Here is a 25,906-nt window from a genome sequence, read left to right on the forward strand (position 1 = left end):
GGTGGGAGGTTTTGGGGTTATCTCAGTGTGGGGTTTGGGGTTATCCCGGTGGGAATGTTGGGGTTATCCCAGTGGGAAGTTTTGGGGTTATCCCAGTGTGGGGTTTGGGGTTATCCCTCCTAAACCAGTAACTCCCAGCTCCCCCAGTAACCCCTAGCTCTCCCAGTCAGACCCATCTCCTGTGAACTGCTGGCCCATCCCTCACCTGGGCAGGTGAGCACCGACCCCAAACCCGTCCCGGGGAATTCCCGGATCCTCCCTGAGCCGGGATCGGCCCGGGCCGTGCCCCGGGGCACCGGGAGCGGCCCCTCGGTGTCACCGGGGCCGGTTCGGCTTCTCCCTCCGCCCAGGTCCCTTCCTGAGCTGTCCCCTGGCGGTGACACCGCGGTGACATCGCTGTGTCACCGGGGCTGGGGCGGCCCGGGCTCACCGGGGGTCCTTCCCCACCCCGGGTGGGTTTGGGGAATAAAGGGGAGAGAGCAGGAATTGTACAAAAATACTCTATTGCCGCTCCAGGGGCAGAGCCGGGGGCTGCCCCGCCGCCGGCAGCCGGGACCCCCACCCTGCTGGGAGCCCCCATCCTCATTCTGGGTCCCCGACCCTGCTGTGAGCCCCCATCCGACCCTGCTGGGAGCCCCCAAATCTGCTCCAGGACCCTCATCCTCACTGTGAGCCCCCGGCCCTGCTGTGAGCCCCCATCCGACCCTGCTGGGAGCCCTCATCCTCACTCCAGGTCCCCATCCCTGCTCCAGGACCCCCAACTCTGCTCTGAGTCCCCATCCTCACTGGGAGCCCCCATCTCTGCTCTGGACCCCCATATCCCCACTCTGAGCCCCCATCCTCACTCTCTCTGGGCCCCTGTCCCTGTTCCAGGCCCCCATCCTCACTGTGAGCCCCCATCCTCACTCTGGGCCCTCACCTTCACTCACTGTGAGACCTCATCCTCACTCTGGGCCCCCATCCCCTGCTCTGAGCCCCCATCCTCACTCCAGGACCCCGTCCTCACTCTGAGCCCCCATCCTCATTCACTCTGAGCCCCTCATCCTCACTGTGAGCCCCCATCCCTGTTCCAGGACCCCCAAATCTGCTCCAGGACCCCCAACTCTGCTCTGGGTCCTCACCCTCACTCTGGGCCCCCATCAACACTCACTCCAGGCCCCCCATCCTCACTCTGGGCCCCCATCCCTGCTCGAGACCCCCATGTCTGTCCCAGGCCCCCCATTCCCAGTCCATCCCGTGTCCCTCAGGGCTCCAGGTCCCGGGACAGCCTCAGCAGCTCCTTCTGGCTGTCGATGGCCCTCAGGTGCTGCAGGTAGGCCCAGGTGGAGACGGGGCTGCGCACGCTGAGGGACTGCTCCGAGCCTGGGGACAGGGACGGGGTCAGGGGTGGGGTCATGGGGTCATGGGGTCATGGGGTCAGGGATGGGGTCAGGGATGGTGTTGGGGATGGGGTCATGGAGTCAGGGATGGGGTCAGGGATGGGGTCAGGGGTCAGGGATGGGGTCAAGGGTGGGGTCATGGGGTCATGGGGTCATGGGGTCAGGGATGGGGTCGTGGGGTCAAGGATGGGGTCATGAGGTCAGGGATGGGGTCATGGGGTCATGGTGTCATGGGGTCATGGATGGGGTCAGGGATGGTGTTGGGGATGGGGTCATGGGGTCAGGGGTGGGGTCAGGGGTGGGGTCAAGGATGGGGTCATGGAGACAGGGATGGGGTCAGGGGTGGGGTCAGGGGTCAGGGATGGGGTCATGGAGTCAGGGATGGGGTCAGGGGTGGGGTCAGGGGTCAGGGATGGGGTCATGGAGTCAGGGATGGGGTCAGGGGTGGGGTCCCCTCCACCCCCCAGCACAGCTGAGCCCCTCCACCCCTGCAGGATCACCCCACAGACCCCCCTGTGTCACCCCCAAACCACCCCCCCACCCGGCACTTCCCCACAGATCCCCCCATGGATCCCTCCAATGGATCCCCCCATGGATCCTCCCAAGGATCCCCCCATGGATCATCTCATGGATCCCCCCCTGGATCCCTCCCTGGATCTTCCCCTGGATCCCCCCAAGGATCCCCCCATGGATCACCCCATGGATCCCTCCCTGGATCCCCCCCATGGATCCCCCCCATGGATCCCCCCATGGATCATCCCATGGATCCCCCCATGGATCCCCCATGGATCATCCCCATCCCCTCTCCCCCAGCTCAGGGACCCCCACAGGAGGTTTGGGGCTCCCCCGGGGTCGGGGTTGGGTTGAAGAATTCCAGACTCACAGGTGGAGATCCTGAGGGCCTTGGGCTCCTCGGGCCGGTGAGGGGAGCGGCTCCGCAGGGGGGACAGGGGGGCTGGGGGGGACACAGGGGGCTCAGCGCTGTCCCTGAGGGCTCAGCTCTGTCCCCAGGGTCTCACCCCTGTCCCCAGGGCCCCTCCAGCCCCCTCCCCAGGGGACACTCACCGTGTGCGTGGCCCCGGCAGCGCTGCAGGACTCTCACGGTCTTGGCCATCATGTGCTGTGGGCGAGGCACAGGGGTCACCTGGAGCCCCGAAATCCCTGTCCCTGCCCTGGCTGTGACCACCCTGGGACCCCCCTGGCCGGGGACAGGGGACAGGGGACAGCAGGGCCCTCGGAGGGGTCACCAGCCCCCTGCACTCACCATCTTCTCAAAGTTGATGAGGTTCTCAGCCAGGGTGCGATTGCCCTCGTGGATGAAGGTCATGTCTGGGAGGGGTTCAGGGGGTCAGAGGGGGGTCCCCAGGAGCGCTGGACGCCCCTAGAGGGTCCCCAAACCTGGACAGGCACCTTTGAGCAGCAGGGGCACGAAGGGGATGATGGGGGGGCTCATCTTGGCCACGGCCAGGCGATAGACACGGTGGTTCCACGACGGGTCCTGGGGCGGGAGAGGGACACGGGGGACATGGAGGGGACAGGGGGGATACGGGGGACAGAGAGGACAGGGGGGACAGGGGGGACAGTGGGGGGGACAGGGGGGACAGGGGCACCCCCTCCCCAGGGCTCCAGGGGCAAAGGGGGACACAGGGACAGGAAAAGGGACACAGGGAAGGAAGGGGGACATGGGGTGGGACAGGGGACACGGGGAAGGAAAAGGGGACAGGGGACAGGAAAGGGGACATGGGGCAGGAGGGGCAGCACTCACCAGCATCCGCTCCAGGGCCGAGTGCAGCTTCCGGATCTTGTGGGGCAACCTCTGGGCAGGGACAGCACCAGGGGGCTGGGACCCGCCTGTCCCACCCCAGAGACCCCCACCCTGATTGTCCCACCCCAGAGACCCCCAAATGTCCCTCCTTGACTGTCCCACCCCAGAGACCCCCAAATGTCCCACCCCAGAGACCCCTAAATGTCCCAAGCCCCAGCCCCCTGGCACCTCTTGCTGTCCCCCCTCTGTCCTCCCACTGTCCCCTCACTGTCCCTCCCACTGTCCCCTCACTGTCACCTCCCAGGTCCTGGCCAGGCGAGTCACGGCTGTGTTGCTCACACCAAACATCACCGCAAAGAAAGAATTCAGGTTCTTCTGCTCCTTGAGGCTGCGGGCGGGGACGGGGACGGCTCAGGGGGACAGGGGACAATGACAGGGACAGGGGACAGCACCAGGGACACGGGGACAGGGACAGGGGGACAGGGGCACAGCGACAGGGAGAGCACCAGGGACAGGGGACAGGGTCAGGGACAGCAACAGGGGGACAGAGACAAGGACAGCGACAGGGCCAGGGGACAGGGACAGGGCCAGGCACTCACTGCGCCGCCAGCTTGATGAACTTGCGCAGCAGCTGCGCCCTCCGGGCCAGCTCGGGGCACAGGCACAGCTCGGTGGCCACCCAGAACTGCAGCTCGTTAAATCGCCGCATCACCCGCGCCAGGTTGGCCGTGGCCACCTCGTGGAACTTCTGGGGCCCCACGATGTAGTGGATCATCTCCACCTGGAGGGGTGGGACACACCTGGCAGGTGAGGGGTGTCCTGAACCCACCACCACCATCATTGTCATCATTGTCATCATCATTGTCATCATCATTGTCATGGTCATTGTCACCCCCCGGGTGCTCTCAGGAGGGAACAGACCTGGTGGATGCTCTTGAAGAGGTTCCAGTCGTGGTCGGTGAGGTGGCTGGCCAGGTCCTTGGAGCTGATCAGGTCCAGGGTGTCCGAGGAGCCGACGTGGGGGCCCAGCTGCTCGGGGTGGGGGGTCTGGGAAGGGGAGAAGACCCCTGACCACTCCTGCCCTCAGCGCTTCACCTCAACCAGGATGTGCAGAACCCCGGGAGAAGCACCAAAACCCCAAACTGAGACCCCACAAACCCCTCTGAGGGTGTTCTGCCCACCCCAAACCTCCACCCCTGTTGGGAAAAGATAAAACAGGAAAAGCTCACAAATATCATTGTCTGGTAAGAAATACTAAAGACACAAAACCTGTGAGTGAAATAGAAATGAATTCCAGCTCTGAGATGTGATCATGGCAGGGAGGAAGATGGGGATGAGCTGGAGATGGGGTGAGGGATAGAAAATAAAAGGACTCAAGGTATCAGGGAAAAGGTTGATAAGAAAAGTAGTTTTTAGAGTTTAGGATATAGGATGATATGGTGATAGAGCAGTTCTCGTGGGCTGTGTGCAAAGTTTTAGGTTTTGTATCTCTTTGGGGTTGGTCACTGTCAATTAGAATATTCAACACAGAAGGAGATGGAATGGATTGGAACAAGGTCCTTGGCCTCTTACCTCCCTCACCTCACACCCTCCCTCTCTCTTTGGGGTTCCCTCCAGCCCAGGCTGGTGGCTGAAGGCAAAACCCTTTTTACCCACCACCCTTGCAATAAACCCACATATCCTAAACTATCTCAGCTCAGCAGAGTCCCCTCTCCCTGCCCTCCACAGATGGCACTGAGGGCTGGCAGGGATTGAAGATGTTCCTACAATCCGGCTCCCAACTCACCAGGGTGCCCAGCTGGTCCCGGCTGACCACGAAGAGCCTCTCGTTGAGGCCCAGGGCCGTGAACACCCCCACGGCGTCCTGGGGCAGCACCGCCCTGTCTGCGGGAGGGAACGGGGCCACACATGGAAATTCTCACCCCTAAAGGAGCTGATGGCTTTTCCCCCCGGAAAAAAATTCCTCAAGAGAGTTTCTTCTCAAAACTATCTTGGCAAAACATGATTCTTTCTCAAAATGATCTTTCTCCAAGTGGTGTTTTGTTGTTTCTTTAGTTAATTAATCGGATTAAAATGTCATTCCTATTCACCGATCATGTTAAGTCTCTATAGGAATACCTTATACAAAGTAGAATTAAAGTAAAGAAAGTAAAAATTAAAAAACTAAAGCCTTCTTTTTCTATGCTCTTTGCCTTCTGAAATATTTGGGAGCCTTTCTCTCGTGTCCCATTAGTTAATTAATGGGATTAAAGAGGTGACGTTTCTATTTCCCAATCACATTAAATCTCTATAGGAACACCTTATAAAAAGTAGGATTAAAGTAAAGAGGTAAAATTAAAGTAGAATTATAAAAATTAGAAAAATAAAACTTTCTTTTTCTATGCTCTTTGCCTTCTGAAATATTTGGGAGCCTTCCTTTTGGATGTTTGTATCCCTAATTGTCTGTTCTGTTTGTGCTGGATATTAAATCCACCTTTCATTTGTGCTGGATATTAAGTTTTACACCTTCCATTTGTGCTGGATATTAACTTTTTACACCTTTCAGACCAATTCTGACAGAGAGAAGGGAGGGAAAGAAGAATTGTGGGGTTCATTTGCAGGACCTGCTCTGACTCCTCCTCATTCTGTTCCTGGGCTGTTGTTTCATATCATTCATTTTAAAAATGCTTTTTATTGCTAATTAATGCTAGTTAGTTTTTTTAGCTGGCTGAGGCAGAGAATTTCCCTGAAATTGTTTTTTTTTTTTTTCCTTTTTCTTGGGACTGTTTAAACCTGTCCTGGATTGAAAAACTCAAAGAGACACTGGGATCTCACACTGGGGCCCAGGATGGCATTTTCCAGCACTGATAAGAGATTGAGTGATCTACACCCACAAGGACTTTCTGAATTTCAGAGCGATGAGAGGTTTTATTATTTCATAATTACATTATAAAATTTCAATATTATTTCATTAACTTCAAAATAATCTCAATATTATTTCATTAATTTTTTTTTTTTAATGTTTGTGAGCACTTTATTAAATAAATATTTTTTTCTACTTTTCTCTACGGAGATTTTTTTTTTCCCGATTTGGGAGGGAAGGGGGTGTTAAGGTTTGCTTCCCAAAGGGACCCATCCCCAAAAATCATCCCAAATTTTTCCAGGAGACCCCTCCTCACCTCCGGCCGAGTTGACCCTGACCAGGACGTGCTCCCTGTCCCGGGGCAGGCGCGGGCCCAGCGCCCTCAGCACATCCCGCACCGCGGCGTTCACCGGCAGCACCGACACCAGGCACGAGTGGTCGGCCAGGAAGATCTCGTAGGGCACTTGGGGAGGGGACAGAGCTGGCCTTGAGGGGTGGGGACAGCGGGGGACAGCGGGGGACAGTGGGGGACAGCAGGGGACAACAGGGGACAACAGGGGACAGTGGGGGAATGGGACAGCAGGGGACAGCAGGGGACAACAGGGGAATGGGGATAACAGGGGACAACAGGGGACAGTGGAGGACAACAGGGGAATGGAACAACAAGGGACAGTGGGGGACAGCAGGGGACAACAGGGGACAGGAGGGGACAGTGGGGGATAGCAGGGGAATGGGGAAATGGGACAGCAGGGGACAACAGGAGACAGCAGGGGACAACAGGGAAATGGGACAACAGGGGAATGGGGAAAGGGGACAACAGGGGACAACAGGGGACAGCGCTGTCACCCCTGGCCAGGCCACCAAGGGACAACAGGGGACAACAGGGGAATCAGGACATGGGCGGGGAAGGCACAGAGAGATCCGGGACAGGATGGTTGGATGGGATGGAAAGGGGGGCAGGAGGATTTGGGGACCAGAGCAGGATGCCTGGATGGGAATTGATGGGATCCAGGAGGATTTGGGGATCCAGGATGGTTTGGGGACCAGAGTAGGATGCCTGGATGGGAACTGATGGGATCCAGGAGGATTTGGGGACCCAAGAAGCTTTGACAGGAGCCTCAGCTGTCCCCAGGCCGCAGGGACAGTCCCAGGCGGGGCAGTACCTTTGTCCTGGGCTCGCAGGGCGCAGGTGCTGTCCAGGATCGGCTCCTCGGGGCTCCCCAGCCACATCCCCGAGCTCCGGGCCTGGGGAGGTGGGACAGAGGGGAGGGGGAGGCCCCAGCCAGGGTCACCTCCCGTGGAGTGTCCCCAAAGGGGGCCCAGATCCTGCCCTGTCACCCCTCAGGGGGTCCCTACCTTGGGCTGGGGGGACACGCTGCCGTCACCATTCTCCAGCCTGAGGGAGGGGAAGGGACAGGGTGGGACAGGGCTGGGGCTGTCACCGCGGGATTTCTGACACCCCCAGGAGTCCAGTGACCCCCAGGAGTCTGGTCACCCGCAGGATTCCGGCCACCCCCGGGGTACTGGTCATCCCCGGGATTCCAGCCACCCCCAGAACCGGCCAACCCCAAGATTTTGGTCACCCCCAAAAATTCTGGCCACCCTCAGGACTCTGGCCACCCTCAAAAATTCTGGCCACCCCCAGGACTTTGGCCACCCCCAGGGATTTCGGCCACCCCCAGGAGTCTGGTCACCCCCAAGAATTCTGGCCACCCCCTGGACTGGTCACCCCCGAGATTTCGGCCACCCCCAGGATTTCGGCCACCCCCAGGACTGGCCACTCCCAAGATTTCGGCCACACCCGGGACTCTGGTCACCCCCAGGATTCCAGCCCTCCCCGAGCCCCCCTGTCCCACCCCCCTGCCTGTGACCCCCTCCCCACAGGGGGGACAAACCACCACCAGAACCACCTCAAAAACCCCTCCCCACGGAACCGCAGCCCCTCGGGGTGACATCAGGCGACACTTGGGGACACTTGGGGACACCGGGGGGGACTCACGCTCGGGGTCGCCGCCTGTCCTGGCCCTGCTCCTGCCCCAGCCCGCCCAGCTGGGGGTCCCGGCTGGCCAGGTCCGCCAGGTTCTGTGTGGTCAGAGCGGGCGGGGGTGAGCGGGGGGCTGTCCCCGCCTGTCCCCCGGTGTCCCCGGTGTCCCCGGTGTCCCCAGCCCGCACCTGCAGCAGGGCCGTGGTGCTGCGGTCGCCCTGCAGGAGCCGCCCGTAGAGCAGCACCCACTGACTGACCAGGCGCAGGATTTTCCGCCGTTTCCGCAGGGAATAGGCGGCCTTGTCCTGCTCCGAGCCCTCCAGCGGCTCCGCGCGGAAACTGGGACCGGTCAAGGGGCCAGTGAACGGGGACAGGGGCGGGGACACCCCGGGGTGTCACCCATGGGAGATGGGACACAGTGAAACGGGGAGAGGGGTGGGGACCACCCAGGGTGTCACCCATGGGAGATGGGACACAGTGAAACGGGGAAAGGGACCCCCAGATTGTCACCCTGGGAGAATGTGGAGAGGGACAGGGACCCCCAGATTGTCACCCTTGGGAGATGGGACCCAGTAAAATGGGGACAGGGGCGGGGACCACCCAGGGTGTCACCCATGGGAGATGGGACCCAATAAAATGGGGAGAGGGACCCCCATATTGTCACCCCTGGGAGATGTGGATGCACCCACAAACCCCAAAGAGCATTTCAGGGCACTCTGAGGTGACAGGGACAGGGCTGGCCGTGTCCCCAGCCGCCGGTGGCACAGCCCAGTCCCCCCAGTCCCCCCAGTCCCGGCAGCAGGAGGATACTGGTGCAGCAGGGCCCGGCAGAGCTGCGAGGTCGGCATGAACACGGTGTAGGTGAGCAGGAAATCCCCCAGCAGCGTGTCTGAGAGGGGACAGGTCTGTCACCCCTGTCCCCAGAGGGGTGGGGACACCAGGCGAGCTGCCCCTGCCCCGGCTGGGCCAGGAGGGGACAAGGGGACATGGGGACACGGGGACAGGGGGACACGGGGACACGGGGACACGGGGACACGGGGACAGGGGGACAGGGGGACATGGGGACAGGGGGACACGGGGACATGGGGACACGGGGACACGGGGACATGGGGACATGGGGACAGGGGGACACGGGGACATGGGGACATGGGGACAGGGGGACAGGGGGACATGGGGACAGGGGGACACGGGGACACGGGGACATGGGGACACGGGGACACGGGGACAGGGGGACAGGGGGACACGGGGACAGGGGGACACGGGGACACGGGGACAGGGGGACAGGGGGACACGGGGACATGGGTTAGGGTTAGGACGTGGGGACATGGGGATATGGGGACACGGGGAGAGGGGGACACGGGGACACAGGGACATGGGGACACGGGGACATGGGGACACGGGGACACGGGGACACGGGGACACAGGGACATGGGTGGGGACAGGGCCCAGGGAGGGACAGAGAGATCGGGAGAGGGTGTATGGGTGGGATGGAAAGGGGTGCAGGAGGATTTGGGGACCAGGAGAAGTTGCCTGGACAGGAATTGATGGGATACAGGAGGATTTGGGGATCCAGGAGGATTTGGGGAGCAGGGGAGGATTTGGGGACCAGGGCAGGATGCCTGGACAGGAATTGATGGGTTCCAGGAGGATTTGGGGAGCAGGAGAAGGTGCCTGGACAGGAATCCAAGGGATCCAGGAGGATTTGGGTATCCAGGAGGATTTGGGGCCCAGCCTGCCCGGGGCTGCCCTGGGGGTGTCCCCACCACGGCCACCTCGTGTGGGACAGATTTTGTCCCCACACCCCGCACGAGAATCCCGGGGATTGGCAGGAGCTGCCTGCAGGGCAGGGCTGGTGACACCAGCGGGGATTGGTGACCCGCTGGGGATATCTCCTGGTGCCCTGGGGACATCTCTGGCTTCGGGTTTCTCCGGCCCCAAATTTTGGGATTTTTTTTTAGGAATTCCAGTATTTGGGGTTGGACACTGCCAACGAGGAGCCCCTGGCCTGTCCCCAGGGTGGCTCTGGGACAGTCCCCAGGGTGGCACAGGGGACACCCACACCTACCCACGGAGTCGTAGAGGGTGGCATCGAGCCTCATGAACTCCAGCAGGTGCTCCAGGATCTTCTCGGGGGTCCCGGCCATCACCAGGTACCTGCTGGGACACGAGGGGACAGAGGTGACACCGCGGGCAGGGCCACCAGGCCAGGGGAGGTGACAGCACGGGCTGGTGTCCCCGGTGTCCCTGGTGTCCCTGGTGTCCCCGGTGTCCCCTGGTGTCCCTGATGTCCCCAGTGTCCCTGGTGTCCCCGGTGTCCCTGTGCCTCAGGGGACACGGCTGAGCCCAAAAACTGCCCCGAGGGAGGTGGGAAAGGGAAGAGGAGCAGCAGGGGTGGCTCAGGGGACAGCGGTGTCACCTCCATAAGGGGACAGGAACAGGAGTGTCACCTACATAAGGGGGACAGGGCTGTCACCTGCTGCAAGGGGGACATGGACAGAGGTGTCACCTCCATAAGGGGGAAAGGGACAGGAGTGTCACCTACTCTGAGTGGAACAGGGACAGGGGTGTCCCCTGCCATAACGGGGACAGGGGTGTCACCTGCTGCTCACGGGGAGAGGGACACAGGTGTCACCTCCTACAAGGAGGACAGGGTGTCCCCTGCTGTGAGTGGGACAGGGACAGAGGTGTCACCTGCCACAAGGGGGACAGGGACAGAGGTGTCACTTGCCACTAGAGGACAGGAGTGTCCCCTGCTGCTCAGGGGACAGTGACAGGAGTATCACCTGCCACAAGGGTGACAGAATGTCACCTGCTGTGAGTGGGACATGGACAGAGGTATCACCTCCATAAAGGGGGACAGGGGTGTCACCCGCCACCAGAGGACAGGAGTGTCACCTGCCACAAGGGGATATGGGTGTCACCTGCTATAATGGGGACAGGGACAGGAGTATCACCCACCACCATGAGACAGAAGTGTCACCTGCCACCAGGGGACAGGACAGGACTGTCACCCTCCCCCAGGGTCTCAGGGGACAAGGGGACCCGTCTCAGGGGACAAGGACAGGATTGTAACCCACCCCCAGGGGACAGGACAGGAGTGTCACCCCCACCCCAGGGACAGGACAGGAGTGTCACCCTCCACCAGGGGACAGGGACAGGAGTGTCACCCCCCCCCCCAGGGGACAGGACAGGATTGTCACCTGCTGCCCCGCGCCGAGGCCGCCTGGCCACTGCCAGGACCCTGCAGGTCCTTCTGGAGCACCAGCACCACCTTCCCGTGCTCCTTCAGCCGCACCGTGTTGGCCTCCACGTCCTGCAGGAATCCCAGGAATTTTTGGGGGGAAATTTCAGCCAAAAATCCCAAAAATTCCCCCCAAAATTGAGCCCCACCCTCTGCCCAGCCCCACCTTGAGGATGCGGTTGAAGTCCTGCTTGTCCACGCGCAGGAAGTGACAATTGTCCTCCCGCAGGAGGATGGTGGCCGCCCGCGGGGCGTCGTTCACCAGCGCCAGCTGCCCGAAGTCGTCACCCTCGTGCAGGGTGGCCACCAGGCCCTGGGGACAGCACAGGGAGTGAGGGACATTGGGGTGTCCCCAGAGTTCAGGGTGGTCACCAGGCCCTGGGGACAGCAGGGAGGTGGTGACATTTGGGGTGTCCCCTGGAGTTCAGAGTGGCCACCAGACCCTGGGGACAGCACGGGGAGTGAGGGGTGGTGACATTGGTGTGTCCCCAAGGTGTCCCCAGGGTGTCCCCAGGGTTCAGGGTTGTCACCAGGCCTTTGGGACAGCACAGGAGTGAGGGGTGGTGACATCTGGGGGGTTCCCAGAGTTCAGGGTGGCCACCAGGCCCTGGGGACAGCACAGGGAGTGAGGAACATTTGGGGTGTCCCCAGAGTTCAGGGTGGCCACCAAGCCTTGGGGACATCACAGAGAGTGAGGGGTGGTGGCATTTGGGGTGTCCCTGAGGTGTCCCCACAGTTCAGGGTAGTCACCAAGCCCTGGGGACATCACAGGGGTGAGGGATGGTGACACTGGGGTGTCCCTGAGGTGTCCCCGGGGTGCCCCTCCTTGTGCAGGGTGGCCACCAAGCCTTGGGGACACCACAGGGGGTGAGGGACAGTGACACCCGGCTGTCCCCACACTGTCCCACCCACGCGGGCACAAACCCACCTTGCCGTGGGTGACCACGTTGACCGAGCCCTTCCAGATGATGTACCAGGAGGTGGCTTTGTCACCTTGGCTGAACACTGGGGCAGAGGCCGGGAAAAAAAAGGAGGGAAAATCCACAATTTTGGGAAAGGCTCCGATGTCCCCAAGCCCCGGGGGTGGGGGGGGACCCCGAGTGGCCCCCGGTGACTCACGGACGGTCCCCGCGCGTTGGTGGCCCTCGAACATCAGCACAGCCGCCAGTTCCTTCTTCACCTGAGCCGGGGACAGCAGGGACAGCAGGGGACAGCAGGGGACAGCGGTGTCACCTCCAGCAGGGACAACAGGGGACAGCAGGGACAGCAGGGACAGCGGTGTCACCTCCAGCAGGGACACCAGGGACAGCAGGGACAGCAGGGGACAGCGTTGTCATCCCCGGCCCGGCCACCAGGTGGCAACAGGGGACAAGAGGGGACAGCAGGGGACAACAGGGGACAACAGGGAATGGGGAAATGGGCAGGGAAGGCACAGAGAGATCCGGGACAGGATGGTTGGATTAGGATGGAAAGGAGGGCAGGAGGATTTGGGGAGCAGGGAAGGATGTCAGGATGGGAATTGATGGGATCCAGGAGGATTTGGGGATCCGGGAGGATTTGGGGAGCAGGGGAAGGTGCCTGGACAGGAATTTATGGCATCCAGGAGGGTTTGGGGCCCAGGAGGGTTTGGGGTCCAGCAGCAGCCCAGGGGACACCCCACCCTGCAGGATTTTGGGGCACGGCCTGACTCACCGAGTTGGAGAGATGAGCCACGGCTTTGATGTGCAGCAGCTCCTCAAAGATCAGCTCCAGCTCGTCCTGGGTGCGCTGGGCAGGCCTGGGGGGAGCCGGGGGGTCTGCACCTCCCTGTGCCCCTCCCTGTGCCCCCCACCCAGGACACAGGACCCTCTCTGCATCCCCCTGCCCTCCTCGGGTGACACTGGGAGGGAACAGCAGCTCCAGACCCCCCAAGGAGGGTCCAAAATGAACCCAGAAGGTCCCAAGGAGCCCCTGGGGGCACAAGGAGAGTCCAATATGGTCCAAAGGAGCCCCTGGGGGCACAGGGAGGGTCTAAAATGAACCCAGAAGATCCAAAGGAGCCCCTGGGGGCATGAGGAGGGTCTAGAATGAATCCAGAAAGCCCAAAGGAGCCCCCCGGGGCACTCACGGCTTCCTGAGGGCCATGGAGAGCAGAGCATCGGGGCCCAGCTGCGCCAGGAACCCCAAAGCCTCCAGCAGCTCCTCGGGGTCCCTGGGCCCCGCTGCGGCCTCGGGGCCGGGCTCCAGCTCGGCAAAGCGATAAAACTGCGTCTCCTTGTCCTGGAAATGCCACTCCTGCCTCACTGCGGGGGGACAGGGGCCGTCAGCTGGGCTCTGAGCCCCCCAGAGTCCCCCAGAGCCCCCCAGAGCCCCCCCGAGCCCTCACCGTGGGTGAGCACCCCTGAATCCACCAGCACCTGCCCGATGCCCACGGCTTGGCCGCGCGTCTGGACGGCGGCGCCGGCGCTCAGCAGCCAGTCCACCAAATCCCTCCCCGAGCAGCACTGCCTGGGGACAGGGGGGGACACGGCGTGTGAGGAGACCCCCAGGGACAGGGACAGACCCCCCAGAGCCCCCCCAGAGCCCCCGACCCACCGGTGGTGCCGCAGGTGGTGTTTGTGGTCGCGGATGAGGCCGGGCCGGGAGTAGCTCAGGTGGGCGAAGAGGAGTTTCCCGGCTCTCCAGATCTTCTCTGAGGAGGCCTGAGGGGTGGGAGGGGGACAGGAGGAGGTCACCTGTCCCCTCAGTGTCCTGGGATTGTCATCACCCACCCCAGGAATGGCTGAACCCAAGGAGGGGCCACCCCAAGGTGCTCCGACCACCCCAAGGTGCTCTGACCACCCCAAGGTGCTCCAACCACTCACCACCCTGGATTCCCCAAATTTTTGCCCCCTCACCTGGGTGATGCTGTGCCCGTAGTCCAGGCTGGACTCCGAGTCCAGGAGAGGGGTCTGGAAAACCAGAGGGAAGGGGGTCGGTGGCTGTGGGGGCTCTGCTGTGCCCCCCTCACCCCACGGAGCCCACAGGGGTCCCAAACCCCCAGGGCAGCCCCAGATCCTCACCAGGTGAGGGGGGGCGGCTCCTCAACACCAAAATCCTGAACTCAGAACCCAAATCCTGGGTCCAGAACCCACATCCTGAACCCAGCACCCAGATCTTGAATTCAGAACCCAAATCCTGAATCCAGAACCCAGATCCTTAATCTAGAACCTAAATCCTGAACCCAACACTCAGATCCAGAACCCAGATCCTGAACCCAGCACCAAATTCTGAATCCAAAACCTAAATCTTGCATCCACCACCCAAATCCTGAATCCAGAATCCAAATTATGAACCCATCACCCAGATCCTGAATCCAGCACCCAAATCCTGAACTCAGCACCCAGATCCTGAATCCAGAACCCAGATCCCGAACTCAGAATCCAGATCCTGAACCCAGCACCCAAACCCTGAATTGAGCACCTGGATCCTGAACCCAGAACCCAAATCCTGAACCCAGATCCTGAACCAAACACTCAGATCTTGAATCCAGCACCCAGATCCTTACTCCAGATCCCAAATCCTGAACCCAGCCCCCAATTCTTGAACCCAGTCCCCATTTCCTGCACCCCAATCCCCTCCCGAGCTCATTTTTCTCCCCCCCGGGGATGCTCCAGGTAAACAACAAACACAGGGAGGGCCCAGGCCGTGTCCCCGCGGCCCCGCCCGGCTCTGGGGGCAAAGGTGACGGAGCTGCGGCCCCGGCAGGACCGAGGAGCCCCGGGAGCTCCGTGCTGGCCACGGCCCTGGACAAACAACCCGGGCCGCACTGGTCAGACCAGTTCCCGGCCCCGGGAGCGCTCACCCGGCACGGGGCACGGCCAATCCCCCCCCAGGACACCCACCCCAAATCCAGGGGGTTTGGGGGGTCCCCTGTGGGTATTCCCGGCTCTGGGGGCTCTGCAGACCCCGGGAGGGCTCCCAAAATTGGTGAATCCTCCTGGGATTTGTGGTTGGAGCGATCCCAGAGCAGAGAGGGGATGGTCTGGAGGGAAAGGCCAATTAACAGAGCTGAGAGCAGGAGTTAATTAGTGCAGGATCAGTTTGTGACATCCCAGGAGGGATTTGAGGAGCGGGTGGGGAAATGAGGCGGGTCTGGGAGTGTGGCAGGTCCCGGGGGACAGCAGCCACCCCACCAGCGTCCCCAAGGCAGGGACACTCTCCTGACCCTGCACAGTGTCCCCAAGGCAGGGACACTCTCCTGACCCCGCACAGTGTCCCCAAGGCAGGGACACTCTCCTGACCCTGCAGGGCTGTCCCCAAGGCAGGGACACTCTCCTGACCCTGCAGGGCTGTCCCCAAGGCAGGGACACTCTCCTGACCCAGCACAGTGTCCCCAAGGCAGGGACACTCTCCTGGCCCCCCCACAGTGTCCCCAAGGCAGGGACACTCTCCTGACCCTGCAGGGCTGTCCCCAAGGCAGAGACACTCTCCTGGCCCCCCCACAGTGTCCCCAAGGCAGGGACACTCTCCTGGCCCAGCACAGTGTCCCCAAGGCAGGGACACTCTCCTGGCCCAGCACAGTGTCCCCAAGGCAGGGACACTCTCCTGACCCCCCCACAGTGTCCCCAAGGCAGGGACACGGTGACTCAGGCACTCGGCAAACTCAGCCGAGCCCCGTGACGGCCGCGGGCGGCAGGAACAGCCGCCAGCAAATGTTTGTCCAGGGGAGATGGAGGCGGCCGGGACGGCACCGGGGACACGGAGGGGGCACCCAGGGGGAGGTCCCTGTCACCCGTGGGAGAAGGAGATCTGTGTCACCAAACAGGTACAGGAGGTCCCTGTCACCCGTGGGAACAGGAGAGCTGTGTCACCTCATGGGTACACAAAGTCCCTGTCACTTCTGTGGGTTCAGCAGGTCCCTGTCACCCCATGGGTGCAGCAGGTCCTTGTCACCCATGGGAGAAGGAGATTTGTGTCACCCCACAGGTACAGGATGTCCCTGTCACCTCTGTGGGTGCAGCAGGTCCCTGTCACCCCATGGGACAAGGAGATCTGTGTCACCCCATGAGTTCAGGAGGTCCCTGTCACCCACAGGAGAAGGAGAGCTATGTCACCCCATGGGTGCAGCAGGTCCTTGTCACCACTGTGGGTGCAGCAAGTCCCTGTCACCCGTGGGAGAATGAGATCTGTGTCACCTCTCTGGGTCCAGCAGGACCCTGTCACCTCTGTGGGTTCAGGAGGTCCCTGTCACCCCATGGGTCCAGCTGAGCCCTGTCCCTGTCCCCTCTCTGTCCCTGTCCGCCCTGCTGTCCCTGTCCCCCCTGCTGTCCCTGTCCCCTCTCTGTCCCTGTCCCTGTCCCCTCTGCTGTCCCTGTCCATGTCCCCTCTCTGTCCCTGTCCCTCCTGCTGTCCCTGTCCCCCCTGCTCTCCCTGTCCCTGTCCCCCCTGCTGTCCCTGTCCCCTCTGCTGTCCCTGTCCCCCCTGCTGTCCCTGTCCCCTCTCTGTCCCTGTTCCCTCTCTGTCCCTGTCCCCCCTGCTGTCCCTGTCCCCTCTCTGTCCCTGTCCCCTCTGCTGTCCCTGTCCCCCCTGCTGTCCCTGTCCCCTCTCTGTCCCTGTCCCCTCTGCTGTCCCTGTCCCCCCTGCTGTCCCTGTCCCCTCTCTGTCCCTGTTCCCTCTCTGTCCCTGTCCCCCCTGCTGTCCCTGTCCGTGTCCCCTCTGCTGTCCCTGTCCCCTCTCTGTCCCTGTCCCCTCTCTGTCCCTGTCCCCCCTGCTGTCCCTGTCCCCTCTCTGTCCCCCATCAGCCAGTTCTGTCCTTGGGGCCCAGGGCCAGGCTGTGCCCCGGGCCGGCCTCCAAGGACACCACAACAGACACAAAAAATCCCTCTCAAGGATCAGATTCCTCCTCTCTGGCGGTTCCTCACTGCCGGGGATCACCCAAACCCTCGGACTGTCCCCAAAACTCCCCCCTGGATCGCCCAGCCCCGGGCTGGGACCCGCAGGACGCCCCTCGACATCCCCCTCCCTGTCAGGGCTTCCTGAGGAGTTGCCTTTTCCATCTTCCTGCGCGGGGGACACGCCGGGATCCTGCTTTTCTCCAGGATTCCGGCAGCTCCGGGCGCGGGGCCAGGCCGGGCAGCAGCGGCCGTTCCGCGCTCTCGCCGCCGCTTTTGTTTGGGACCCGCCGGGAAAACAAGCGCGGCTATTTCGGGGCTCGGCGGCTCCTCGCCCATCCGCAGCCTCCGCAGGCGGAGCCGCCGGGATTGGGATGGGGATCCCCCGGGATGGGGCTGGAGATGGGGCTCAGCATCCCCTGGGAATCGAATCTCCCAGAATTGGGACTGGAATCCCCCGGGATGGGGCTCAGGAACCCGCCCCAGCTCCCCTGTCCTCCCCAGGGACACGGCGGGGCTGGCACGGTGGCCCCTGTCACTGCACGGTGGCCCCTGTCACTGCACGGTGGCCCCTGTCACTGTCACTGCACGGACAAGTCCCCTTTTTTCCTGGAAAAGTGTCCCAGGTCAAGCGCTGTGGGAAGGGGGAAGGACACAAAGCTCCGGAAGCTCTTCCAGGAATGTCCCACTGGGAATGTCCCACCAGGAATGTCCCATTGGGAATGTCCCCCCTGGGAATGTCCTTCCTGCCCGGGATGCACCTCGGGGCTGGTTTCACACCTGGCTGCTCTGCTCCGCCCAAAAACAGGCCTGGGGCAGGGGGCTGGGGGAGTGTGCAGCTCACCTGCAACCTCACCTGGCTCCCTGTGCCCTCATCTGGCTCCTTTGGCTCCTTGTACCTTCACCTGGCCCCCTGTTCCCTCACCTGGCCCCCTGTGCCCTCACCTGGCCCCCTGTGGCCTCACCTGGCCCCCTGTGCCCTCACCTGGCTCCCTGTGCCCTCACCTGGCCCCCTGTGCCCTCACCTGGCTCCTTGTTCCCTCACCTGGCCCCCTGTGCCCTCACCTGGCCCCCTGTGCCCTCACCTGGCTCCTTGTTCCCTCACCTGGCCCCCTGTGCCCTCACCTGGCTCCCTGTTCCCTCACCTGGCCCCCTGTGCCCTCACCTGGCTCTCTGCACGCCTGGATTCACTCCCTGGTTCCTTCCTCCCCTCACCTGGCTCCCTGTGCCCTCACCTGGCTCCAGCACTCCTGGACTCGCTCCCCTCTCTCATCCCGGAGCTGGGGCCCCGCTCACCCAGAGGATCCCCGGGATTCGGGACACGTTCTCCCCATTCCCCAGTTCTCCAGAGGATTTTCTGGATTCGGGACAGGTTCCCCTCACTCCTCACCGAGCCAGAGGATTCCGGACACGCTCAACTCCGGCCCCAGTCCTTCAGAGCATTCCCTGGATCCCGGACGCGCTCCCCGCACTCCTCATTCACCCAGAGAATTCGGGACACGCTCCCCCCAGTTCCCAATTTTCCAGAGGATCCCTGGATTTGGGACCCGCTCCCCGGCCCCACTCACCCATCGGATCCCTTGGATCCCAGACACGCTCCCCGGCCCCACTCACCCATCGGACCCCCTGGATCCGGGACATTCTCCCCCACTCCCCACTCACCCATCGGATGCCCTGGATGCGGGGCAGGCTCCCCCCGGCCCCCTCCAGCCGCACGTCGTAGCTGGAGCTGCGGAACAAATGCATCTTCCTGAGCAGCGCCGGGAGCCGCGCTCCGTCCGCTGCGGGGCCCGCGGGGGGCGGCGGGGAGGGGGCGGCGGCTCCTCCGGTTCTCGGTTCTGCTCCTGTTCCCGGTTCTGCTCCGGTTCTGTGTTCCAGCCGCGCTCCGGTTCTGTGTTCCAGCCCCGCTCCGGTTCTGTGTTCCAGCCGCGCTCCGGTCCCCGGTTCCAGCCCCGCTCCGGTCCCCGGTTCTGCTCCGGTTCTCGGTTCTGCTCCCGTTCTCGGTTCCAGCCCCGCTCCGGTTCTCGGTTCCAGCCCCGCTCCGGTTCTGTGTTCCAGCCCCGCTCCGGTTCCCGGTTCTGCTCCGGTTCTCGGTTCTGCTCCCGTTCTCGGTTCCAGCCCCGCTCCGGTCCCCGGTTGCAGCCCCCCCGGCCCCGCTCCCCCCGGCCCGGCCCCGCGCCGTTTCATGCGGGGGGAGCGAGGCCGCGGCGGCTCCTCGGGACGGGACGGGCCGGGCCGGGCTCGGGCTCGGGAGCGGCTCCGGCTCCGCCGCCGTGTCGGGCCCGCCCCGGGACCGGCGGCTCCGCCCGCGGCTCCTCCCCGGGGCTCACGGCCCGGCGGGGGCAGCCCGAGGATGGAGGGGAGCCCCCAGCCCATCTGGGAACCCCTGAGAACTCCCTGAGACCCCTGGGACCCCCAGGACCCCTTGGGATCCCCCGCAACCCCGACCCCGCCCGAAAGAGCCCTGGGACCCCCTGGGACCCCCTGGGATCCCCCACAGCCCTGACCCCTCCCGAGGGAGCCTCCAGCCCCCCTAGGACCCCTCAGGAACCCCCAGGACCCCCAGGACCCCCTGGGACCCCCCGGGACCCCCGGATCTGGGTTTTGGGGGGGTCTCCAGGGGTCCCTGAGCACCTCAAGGAGAGCCTGGGGTTGGGGGGGTCACAGGGAACTCCCCTGCTCAGTTTGGTGGGGGGAAAACAGGGCCCGGAGGGGCTGGAAGGAGGGAGGGGTTTGTACTGGCACTGGTTTGTACTGGGAATGGTTTATACTGGAACTGGTTTATGCTGGGAATGGTTTGTACTGGGAATGGTTTGTACTGGGAATGGTTTATACTGGGATTGGTTTATACTGGCCCTGGTTTATACTGGGATTGGTGTATTCTGGCCCTGGTTTACACTGGGAATGGCTTACACTGGCACTGGTTTATACTGGGAATGGTTTATTCTGGCACTGGTTTATACTGGGCATGGTTTATACTGGGAATGGTGTATTCAGGCACTGGTTCACACTGGGAATGGCTTACACTGACCCTGGTTTATACTGGGGAAGTGGCCCCAGCTGCAGCGAGGCCCAGCCGTGCTGGGAGAGCCTTTCCCGGGGCTTTTGGCAAAGAAAGGAAAGGAATTTCTGCCAGAAGGGGCCTTTTCCTTTTGAAACAAATCCCGATTTTTTAAAAATTCAAATCCGCCTTTAAATCGGCCCCCGACCCCAGCTGGGGCAGGGATGGGAAACATCAGCTGGATCCAAGGAATTTGGGGGAAGAGCCCTCAGCCTCCCTCGCTCCTCCTCCTCGGGCTCTGGGGGGTCACACCGGGCTCCCCAAATCTGTCCCTCCCCAGGAGCTGCCCCGCGGCCCCGGAGCTGCTCCCGGGGATTCTCCCGGCCCTGCACAGACACGTCCCGGCCCCCCCATGCAAATGAGGGTTAATTAAGAGAAGGAGGAAGAGGCCCGAGGAAGGCAGCGGAGTTTGGGGCCCGCCCCGGCAGCTGGAGGAGAGAGGAGAGACACCTGCCCGGCCCCGGGCGGTGCCTGGATTGGCTGAGGGTTCCAGCACTGTGTTCTGATCCCATCCTATCCCACCCCATTCCAATCCCATCCTTATCCCACCCTATCCCATCCCATCCCGTTCAAATCCCATCCTATCCCACCCTATCCCATCCCATCCAAATCCCATCCTTATCCCGTCGCATTCCACCCAAATCCCATTCCACCCTATCCCACCCTATTCCCATCCCACGGATTCCATCTCATCCCATCCAAATCCCACCCCAATCCCATTGATCCCATCCATATCCCATCCCAATCCCATTCCATCCCACGGATCCCATCCCATCCCAGCATTACTGCACCAGTGAAGGGATTTGGGGCCAGGGTGAGGCCATCACACAGCAGTGATGGTGTCCCTGGGGTGTCCCTAAACCCAGGGACATCCCTGATCCCATCCCTGTCCGTGTGATCCCACTCCAGGCACGGACAATCCCAGTTCCCCCACGCTCCCCCAGCTCAGGGATTTTTGGGAATCCCGGCCGTGCCCCGGCAGCCGCGGGGTCCCCGATCCCGGCCCCTTTTCCAGAGGCTGCTCCGGCTGCGGCTCATTGGGAACAGCAGCTCTGCCTTATCAACCTCTTATCTCTCCTTTAACTCCGTGCTCCAACAATCATTAATCCCACAGCCCCACTCCGGGTGGTTTGGAGGAGTTCTGGCCTCGCCATCCTCCTGGGGAGGAATCTCTTCCCAAATATCCCAATTCCCAATATCCCAAATCCTAAACAGGACCTGAGGATCCCTAATGCTGACCCTGCCCCTCATCCTTTGCCCCCCAAAAGGAGTAAAATCAGAGTTAAATCCTAATATTTCCCTAAAAAATCCTCTATTTTTGCTCTGTTTTGCTGGAAATGAAGGGCCAAGTCTCATCCCTTGGCACAAATTCCAGGAGAAACCTGGGAATTCTCAGCGTCCCCCCCAGAGGGTTTGGCTGGCAGGTGGGAGTGGAGGAAATTTCCCATATTTTATCCTCTCCCCGGCTCGTCGGGACACGGCCACAAATCAGGCCCGAAAATCCAATCCTGGGGAAAACGGGTTGGGGATTTACTGCGCTCCCAACGCCGCGGGGTCCGTCCTTTAGTGCCGCTGCTTTATGCGTTTCCCTCCCCTCCAACCCTATTTATTTCCTGTTTATTGGCCCAGCCTCCCCTAATTTATGTTTTCATTACTTTGATTAACGCTCCCGCTCCCCCTCACGTCGTTATTCCCTCTCAGTTTCCTCCCCTCAGCGTCTTTCCCCCCAAACCCCTCGGTGTTAAATAATCCTCGGATTTACTGGGGATGATTTGTAATTTAATAAGCGGCTCCCAGGGCCGTGTTTTATCTCCTAATTGGGGCCCGGAATTAGCAGCGATTCCGGAATTAACACAAATTATGTGATGGCCCCTTTTGTGTTATTGCACGAGGAGGGTTTTATTGGGTGGAAACAACAGCTTTAGGAATTATCTGAGCCTAATTCCGGGTGTGATTCATTCCTGGATCCATCCATGGGGAGAGTTTGGGCAGGAATTGATGCTGGGGAGGGGATGCTGCTCTTGAGGGAGGAAGGGAAGGAAGGAAGGAGGGTTTTGGTCTCTCCCAGGTGGTTTAATTTCGTTCCCTCATTATCATTTGGGGAACGTGATGTGTCTTGTTCTCCCGGTCTTTCCGTGCCCACTCGGCTTCTTCCTGAAACAATTCCCAGGTTGGAGTCTCCGAGGAGCTGCCAGCACCTCAGAGCTGAGAATCAGGGAGAAGTGGAATTGTTCAGGCTGGAAAGGCCCTCTAAGGTCAAAGAGTCCCCCCAGTGACCCCGAGAGAGGAGAAAAACCTCAATATTTTTCCCAAATTTGGGGAAATTTGGGGAAATTTATACCCATTCCTCACATCAAGACAGGCTGGGACCTTCCCTATTCCCTCAACTTTTCCTTCTTCCTTCCTCCTTTGGGTCTTTGACATTCCTGGGTTATTCCTGTGGGTGAAATGTTCCTTTAAAAGGGGGAAAACAACAAAAAAAAAAAAAAATAAAAAGGACAAACCCTCAGGAGAAAAGTCTCCGGGCTGTTCCCAGCTCTCGGGAAACAAACAGGGCTGTCCCCATCCCGGATGATTTTCCTCCTTTTGTTCCCAGATCCAGCCCGGCGGGAGGAGGAGGAGGGAGGAGGAGGAAGGATCCCTCATCCGGTAAATCCGGCTGTTCCCCAGCTGTTCCCCAGGCAGGAGCAATAACCAGGAAAACCATCCTGCTCCAGGGCAACCTGTCACCAGGTGCTGAGGAACAGGGCCAAGGTCCACAGCTCGGCAAAATCCAGGTGGTGTCACCTGGAGCTGCTGCCTGGGGTGGGCAGAGCTGAGGGAATTTTAACCAATTTTGGGTCAAAAAGGTGAAAAAAAAACCTCAGCAGGGTGGGAGTTATGAGAGGAGTGGGGTGGAGGAGCAGGAAGGTTGTTCCTCCTCATCCTCATTTCCATCCCACCCACCTTCCCCTGACCCTGGGAGAGGATCAGGATGAGGATTTGGGATTGGAATTCCATCCCTGTGAGGGGCCTGGAATGGGATTCCACAGGGAAACTGGGGCTGTCCTGGCCCTGGAAATATCCCAGGAAATATCCCAGACCAGGCTGGAACAACCTGAGAGGACAGAAATTGTCCTTTGGGGTGACTCTGGGTGGGCTTTGAGGCCCCCCCAGCCCAAACCAGTCTGGGATTGTGAATATGGGAATCCACATTTGCAGCACAATCTGATCAAAAAGCCAATTCTTGCCCCAAAAAACCAGCTCCAGGTTCCTCCCCTGCTGGAGGAATTCCAGCTGCAGTCGCTTCCTGGGTGAGATTTTTGTTTTCTTATCTGTTTTTTCTGTCAGAGGCGGCAGGAAATGCTGCGGAGAGGGATTTTGGTGTCGGGACTGAGATGTTGGTTAATTGTTATCTGTGTTGGAGCTGGAGGTTTCCCTGAGCTGGGCGAGTTCTCTCCCCTGGGCAGGGGTGACTCAGGGCGGTGTCACCTCCCTCAGGTCACCGTGACATCCCACAGTGGATTTGGGGTCGGGGTGAGGAGCAGGGCCTGGGAGGGGTTTGTCACCAGAGACACTTCTCCAAATCCCTTTCACTTATTTTATCTCTCCCCCCCAAAAATAAAATCCTCCTGGATGAATTTCCAGCTGAGCTGACCTGAATTTGAAATTTGAGCTACAAAAAACCCCAAAAAAACCTACAAAAAACTCCAAAACTCAAAAGTCAGACAAATAAAAAAACTCACCCCAAAAGAAAAAAAAAGAAAAATCCCCCAAAACCTCCTAAAATACCCTAAAAACAAAACAATCCCCCCAAAACCCCCCAAAACAACGCAAAAAAAACCCCAAATACCCCCCCAAAACCCCCCAAACAAAACCAAAAACCAAAACCCAAAACAATTCCCCCAAAATACTGCAAAACAAAATAAAAAAAAAACACCAAAACCCCCAAAACAAAATAAAAAAAACCCCAAACCCACAATAAAAGCCTCCAAAAAAAACCAACAAAAGAGACCCCCAAAATAAAATAAAATAAAATAAAATAAAATAAAATAAAATAAACAAACAAAAAACCAACCCCCCCAAAAAATAATAAAAAAAACAAAAAACACAAAAACCCCCAAAAATCAACCCAGACTTGGCTCCTCCTCAGCTCTTTTTCCACCTGTTAAAAAAAAATAAAATAATAATAATAATAAAAAAAAATATATATATTTATTTATTTCACCTGGCGGAGCCGCGGGGCTGCTGCTGACGCCGCTCGTTCCGCTCCAGAGGAGCCCAATTCCTGCAGGAAAAACAGGAAATGAGATTTATTTTTTAATTTTTTTTTTGCTGCTCTCGAGGTTTTTACGCTTTAAAAACTCCACCGCGGGGACAAGGACAAGGACACTCGAGATTTTGGGGATTTCAAAGGATTTTTAGGGATTTTGGGGATGTTATTGGGGTTTTGGGGATGTCACTGAGGTTTTGGGGGTTTTAATGGGGTTTTGGGGGTTTCAATGGGGTTTTGGGGATGTCACTGAGGTTTTGGGGAAACTCCCCCGGGGAAATTTTTTGGGGGAGGGTTTTGTGATAGTTTGATAAGGGGAAAGTGATTATTTTATTTTTTATTTTTATTTGCTTTTTTATTTGCTTTTTTATTTGCTTTTTAAATTTTTTTTTATTTTAATCTTTGCCTTAAAACGTTTAAAAGAAGAGAGGGATGAAGAGGGGGGAAGGGAGATGGACGGAAGGGAGGAGGAGGAGGAGGAGGAGGGATGAAGAGCCGGGAACGGGGATGAGGAAAGGAAAGGAAAGGAGGCTGCTGCCATCTAGAGCAGCTCTCCGAGCTTCAGCACTGCCGGGAAAATCCTCCGGGAAGAGGCTGAGCCCGGGAAATTCAGAAATTTATCAGAAAATACCTGGGATAGAGCAGGGAGCGCATTCACAGGCTCGGTCCCCGTGTGGCTCGCAGGACAATTAATTAATTATTGATGAGGAATAGGTGGGGAAATCCCATTCTCACCCCAATCCTCAGTGGAAATTTTTGTCCCCGCGGATGAAGCAGAGCCGGACCCAGCCAAGGGCTCAGAAAGGGGAAAAGCGAGTTTTTTAAATAAGATATATATATAAATAAAAAAGAGGAAGGGAGAAAAGGGAACGGAAAAGCCAAAAAAGCCTTTGAGGATTTTGATGAGGTGTCCCCAGACCGCAATCCCGCAGGATGGGCCGGGGGGGGGGGAAAAAAGGAAAAGGAAAAGGAAAAGGAAAAGGAAAAGCCCCCAAGGAGGAAGCGAGAGCCACTCGGAGATGTCCCCAACGCCACACATCCCCCTCCTGAGCCCTGTGTCCCGCGGGATCACGGTGTCCCCACGCCCTCCGTGCTCTCCGTGTCCCCCCGGTGTCCCCTCGGTGTCCCCTCGGTGTCCCCCCGGTGTCCCCTCGGTGTCCCCAACCCTCCGTGTCCCCTCCTCGGTCCGCCCGGCCGCCAGGGGGCGCGCTGGGGCGGGGCGTGGCCTGGGCAGGGGGCGTGGCTCATTGTCTATGGCCGTGTCCTGTGTTTGTGGGCGTGTCCTGTGTTTGTGGGCGTGGCCCGGTGGATGTCCCGGTTCTGTGTCCCATTCCCCGGGGCTTCTCCCGGTTCGTGTCCCGTTCCCGAGGCGTGTCCCTGTCCCGGGGAGTTCCCGTTCCCATTCCCGAGGCGTGTCCCCGTCCCGGGGCGTTCCCGTTCCCGAGGCGTGTCCCCGTCCCGGGGCGTTCCCGTGGCCGTTCCCGGGGCGTTCCCGGGGCCTGTCGCCGTTCCCGGGGCGGTCCCGTTCCC

At 60.2% G+C, this 25,906-nt stretch overlaps 1 protein-coding gene across 3 annotated transcripts; it reads right to left on the reverse strand.

The window, feature by feature from the left end:
• Nucleotides 1-486: 486 nt before the first annotated feature.
• RAPGEF3 (Rap guanine nucleotide exchange factor 3) lies at nt 487-18,849 on the reverse strand. 3 transcript variants are annotated; one of them, XM_083881072.1, is made up of 28 exons: nt 18,726-18,849; nt 14,088-14,141; nt 13,786-13,892; nt 13,577-13,698; nt 13,319-13,493; nt 12,904-12,988; nt 12,331-12,391; nt 12,140-12,216; nt 11,378-11,524; nt 11,171-11,283; nt 10,036-10,124; nt 8,781-8,859; nt 8,159-8,309; nt 7,986-8,068; nt 7,343-7,382; nt 7,150-7,231; nt 6,303-6,449; nt 4,931-5,028; nt 4,066-4,191; nt 3,744-3,925; nt 3,442-3,532; nt 3,145-3,195; nt 2,790-2,877; nt 2,644-2,708; nt 2,445-2,499; nt 2,263-2,334; nt 1,151-1,362; nt 487-566 (listed from the first exon to the last, which is right to left on the reverse strand). In XM_083881072.1, the coding sequence occupies exons 1-27, from the start codon at nt 18,807-18,809 to the stop codon at nt 1,244-1,246; spliced, it is 2,643 nt and encodes an 880-aa protein (XP_083737198.1). In that variant the 5' UTR covers nt 18,810-18,849; the 3' UTR covers nt 487-566; nt 1,151-1,243. The 3 variants fall into 3 exon arrangements, with proteins under 3 accessions (XP_083737198.1, XP_083737197.1, XP_083737196.1); XM_083881071.1 differs by having other exon boundaries at nt 10,036-10,127; XM_083881070.1 differs by lacking the exon at nt 487-566 and adding an exon at nt 972-986 and having other exon boundaries at nt 10,036-10,127; nt 18,726-18,827.
• Nucleotides 18,850-25,906: the final 7,057 nt, after the last annotated feature.

This window comes from Zosterops lateralis (genome assembly GCF_965231275.1).
Source record: "Zosterops lateralis genome assembly, chromosome: 32".
NCBI lineage: Eukaryota > Metazoa > Chordata > Aves > Passeriformes > Zosteropidae > Zosterops > Zosterops lateralis.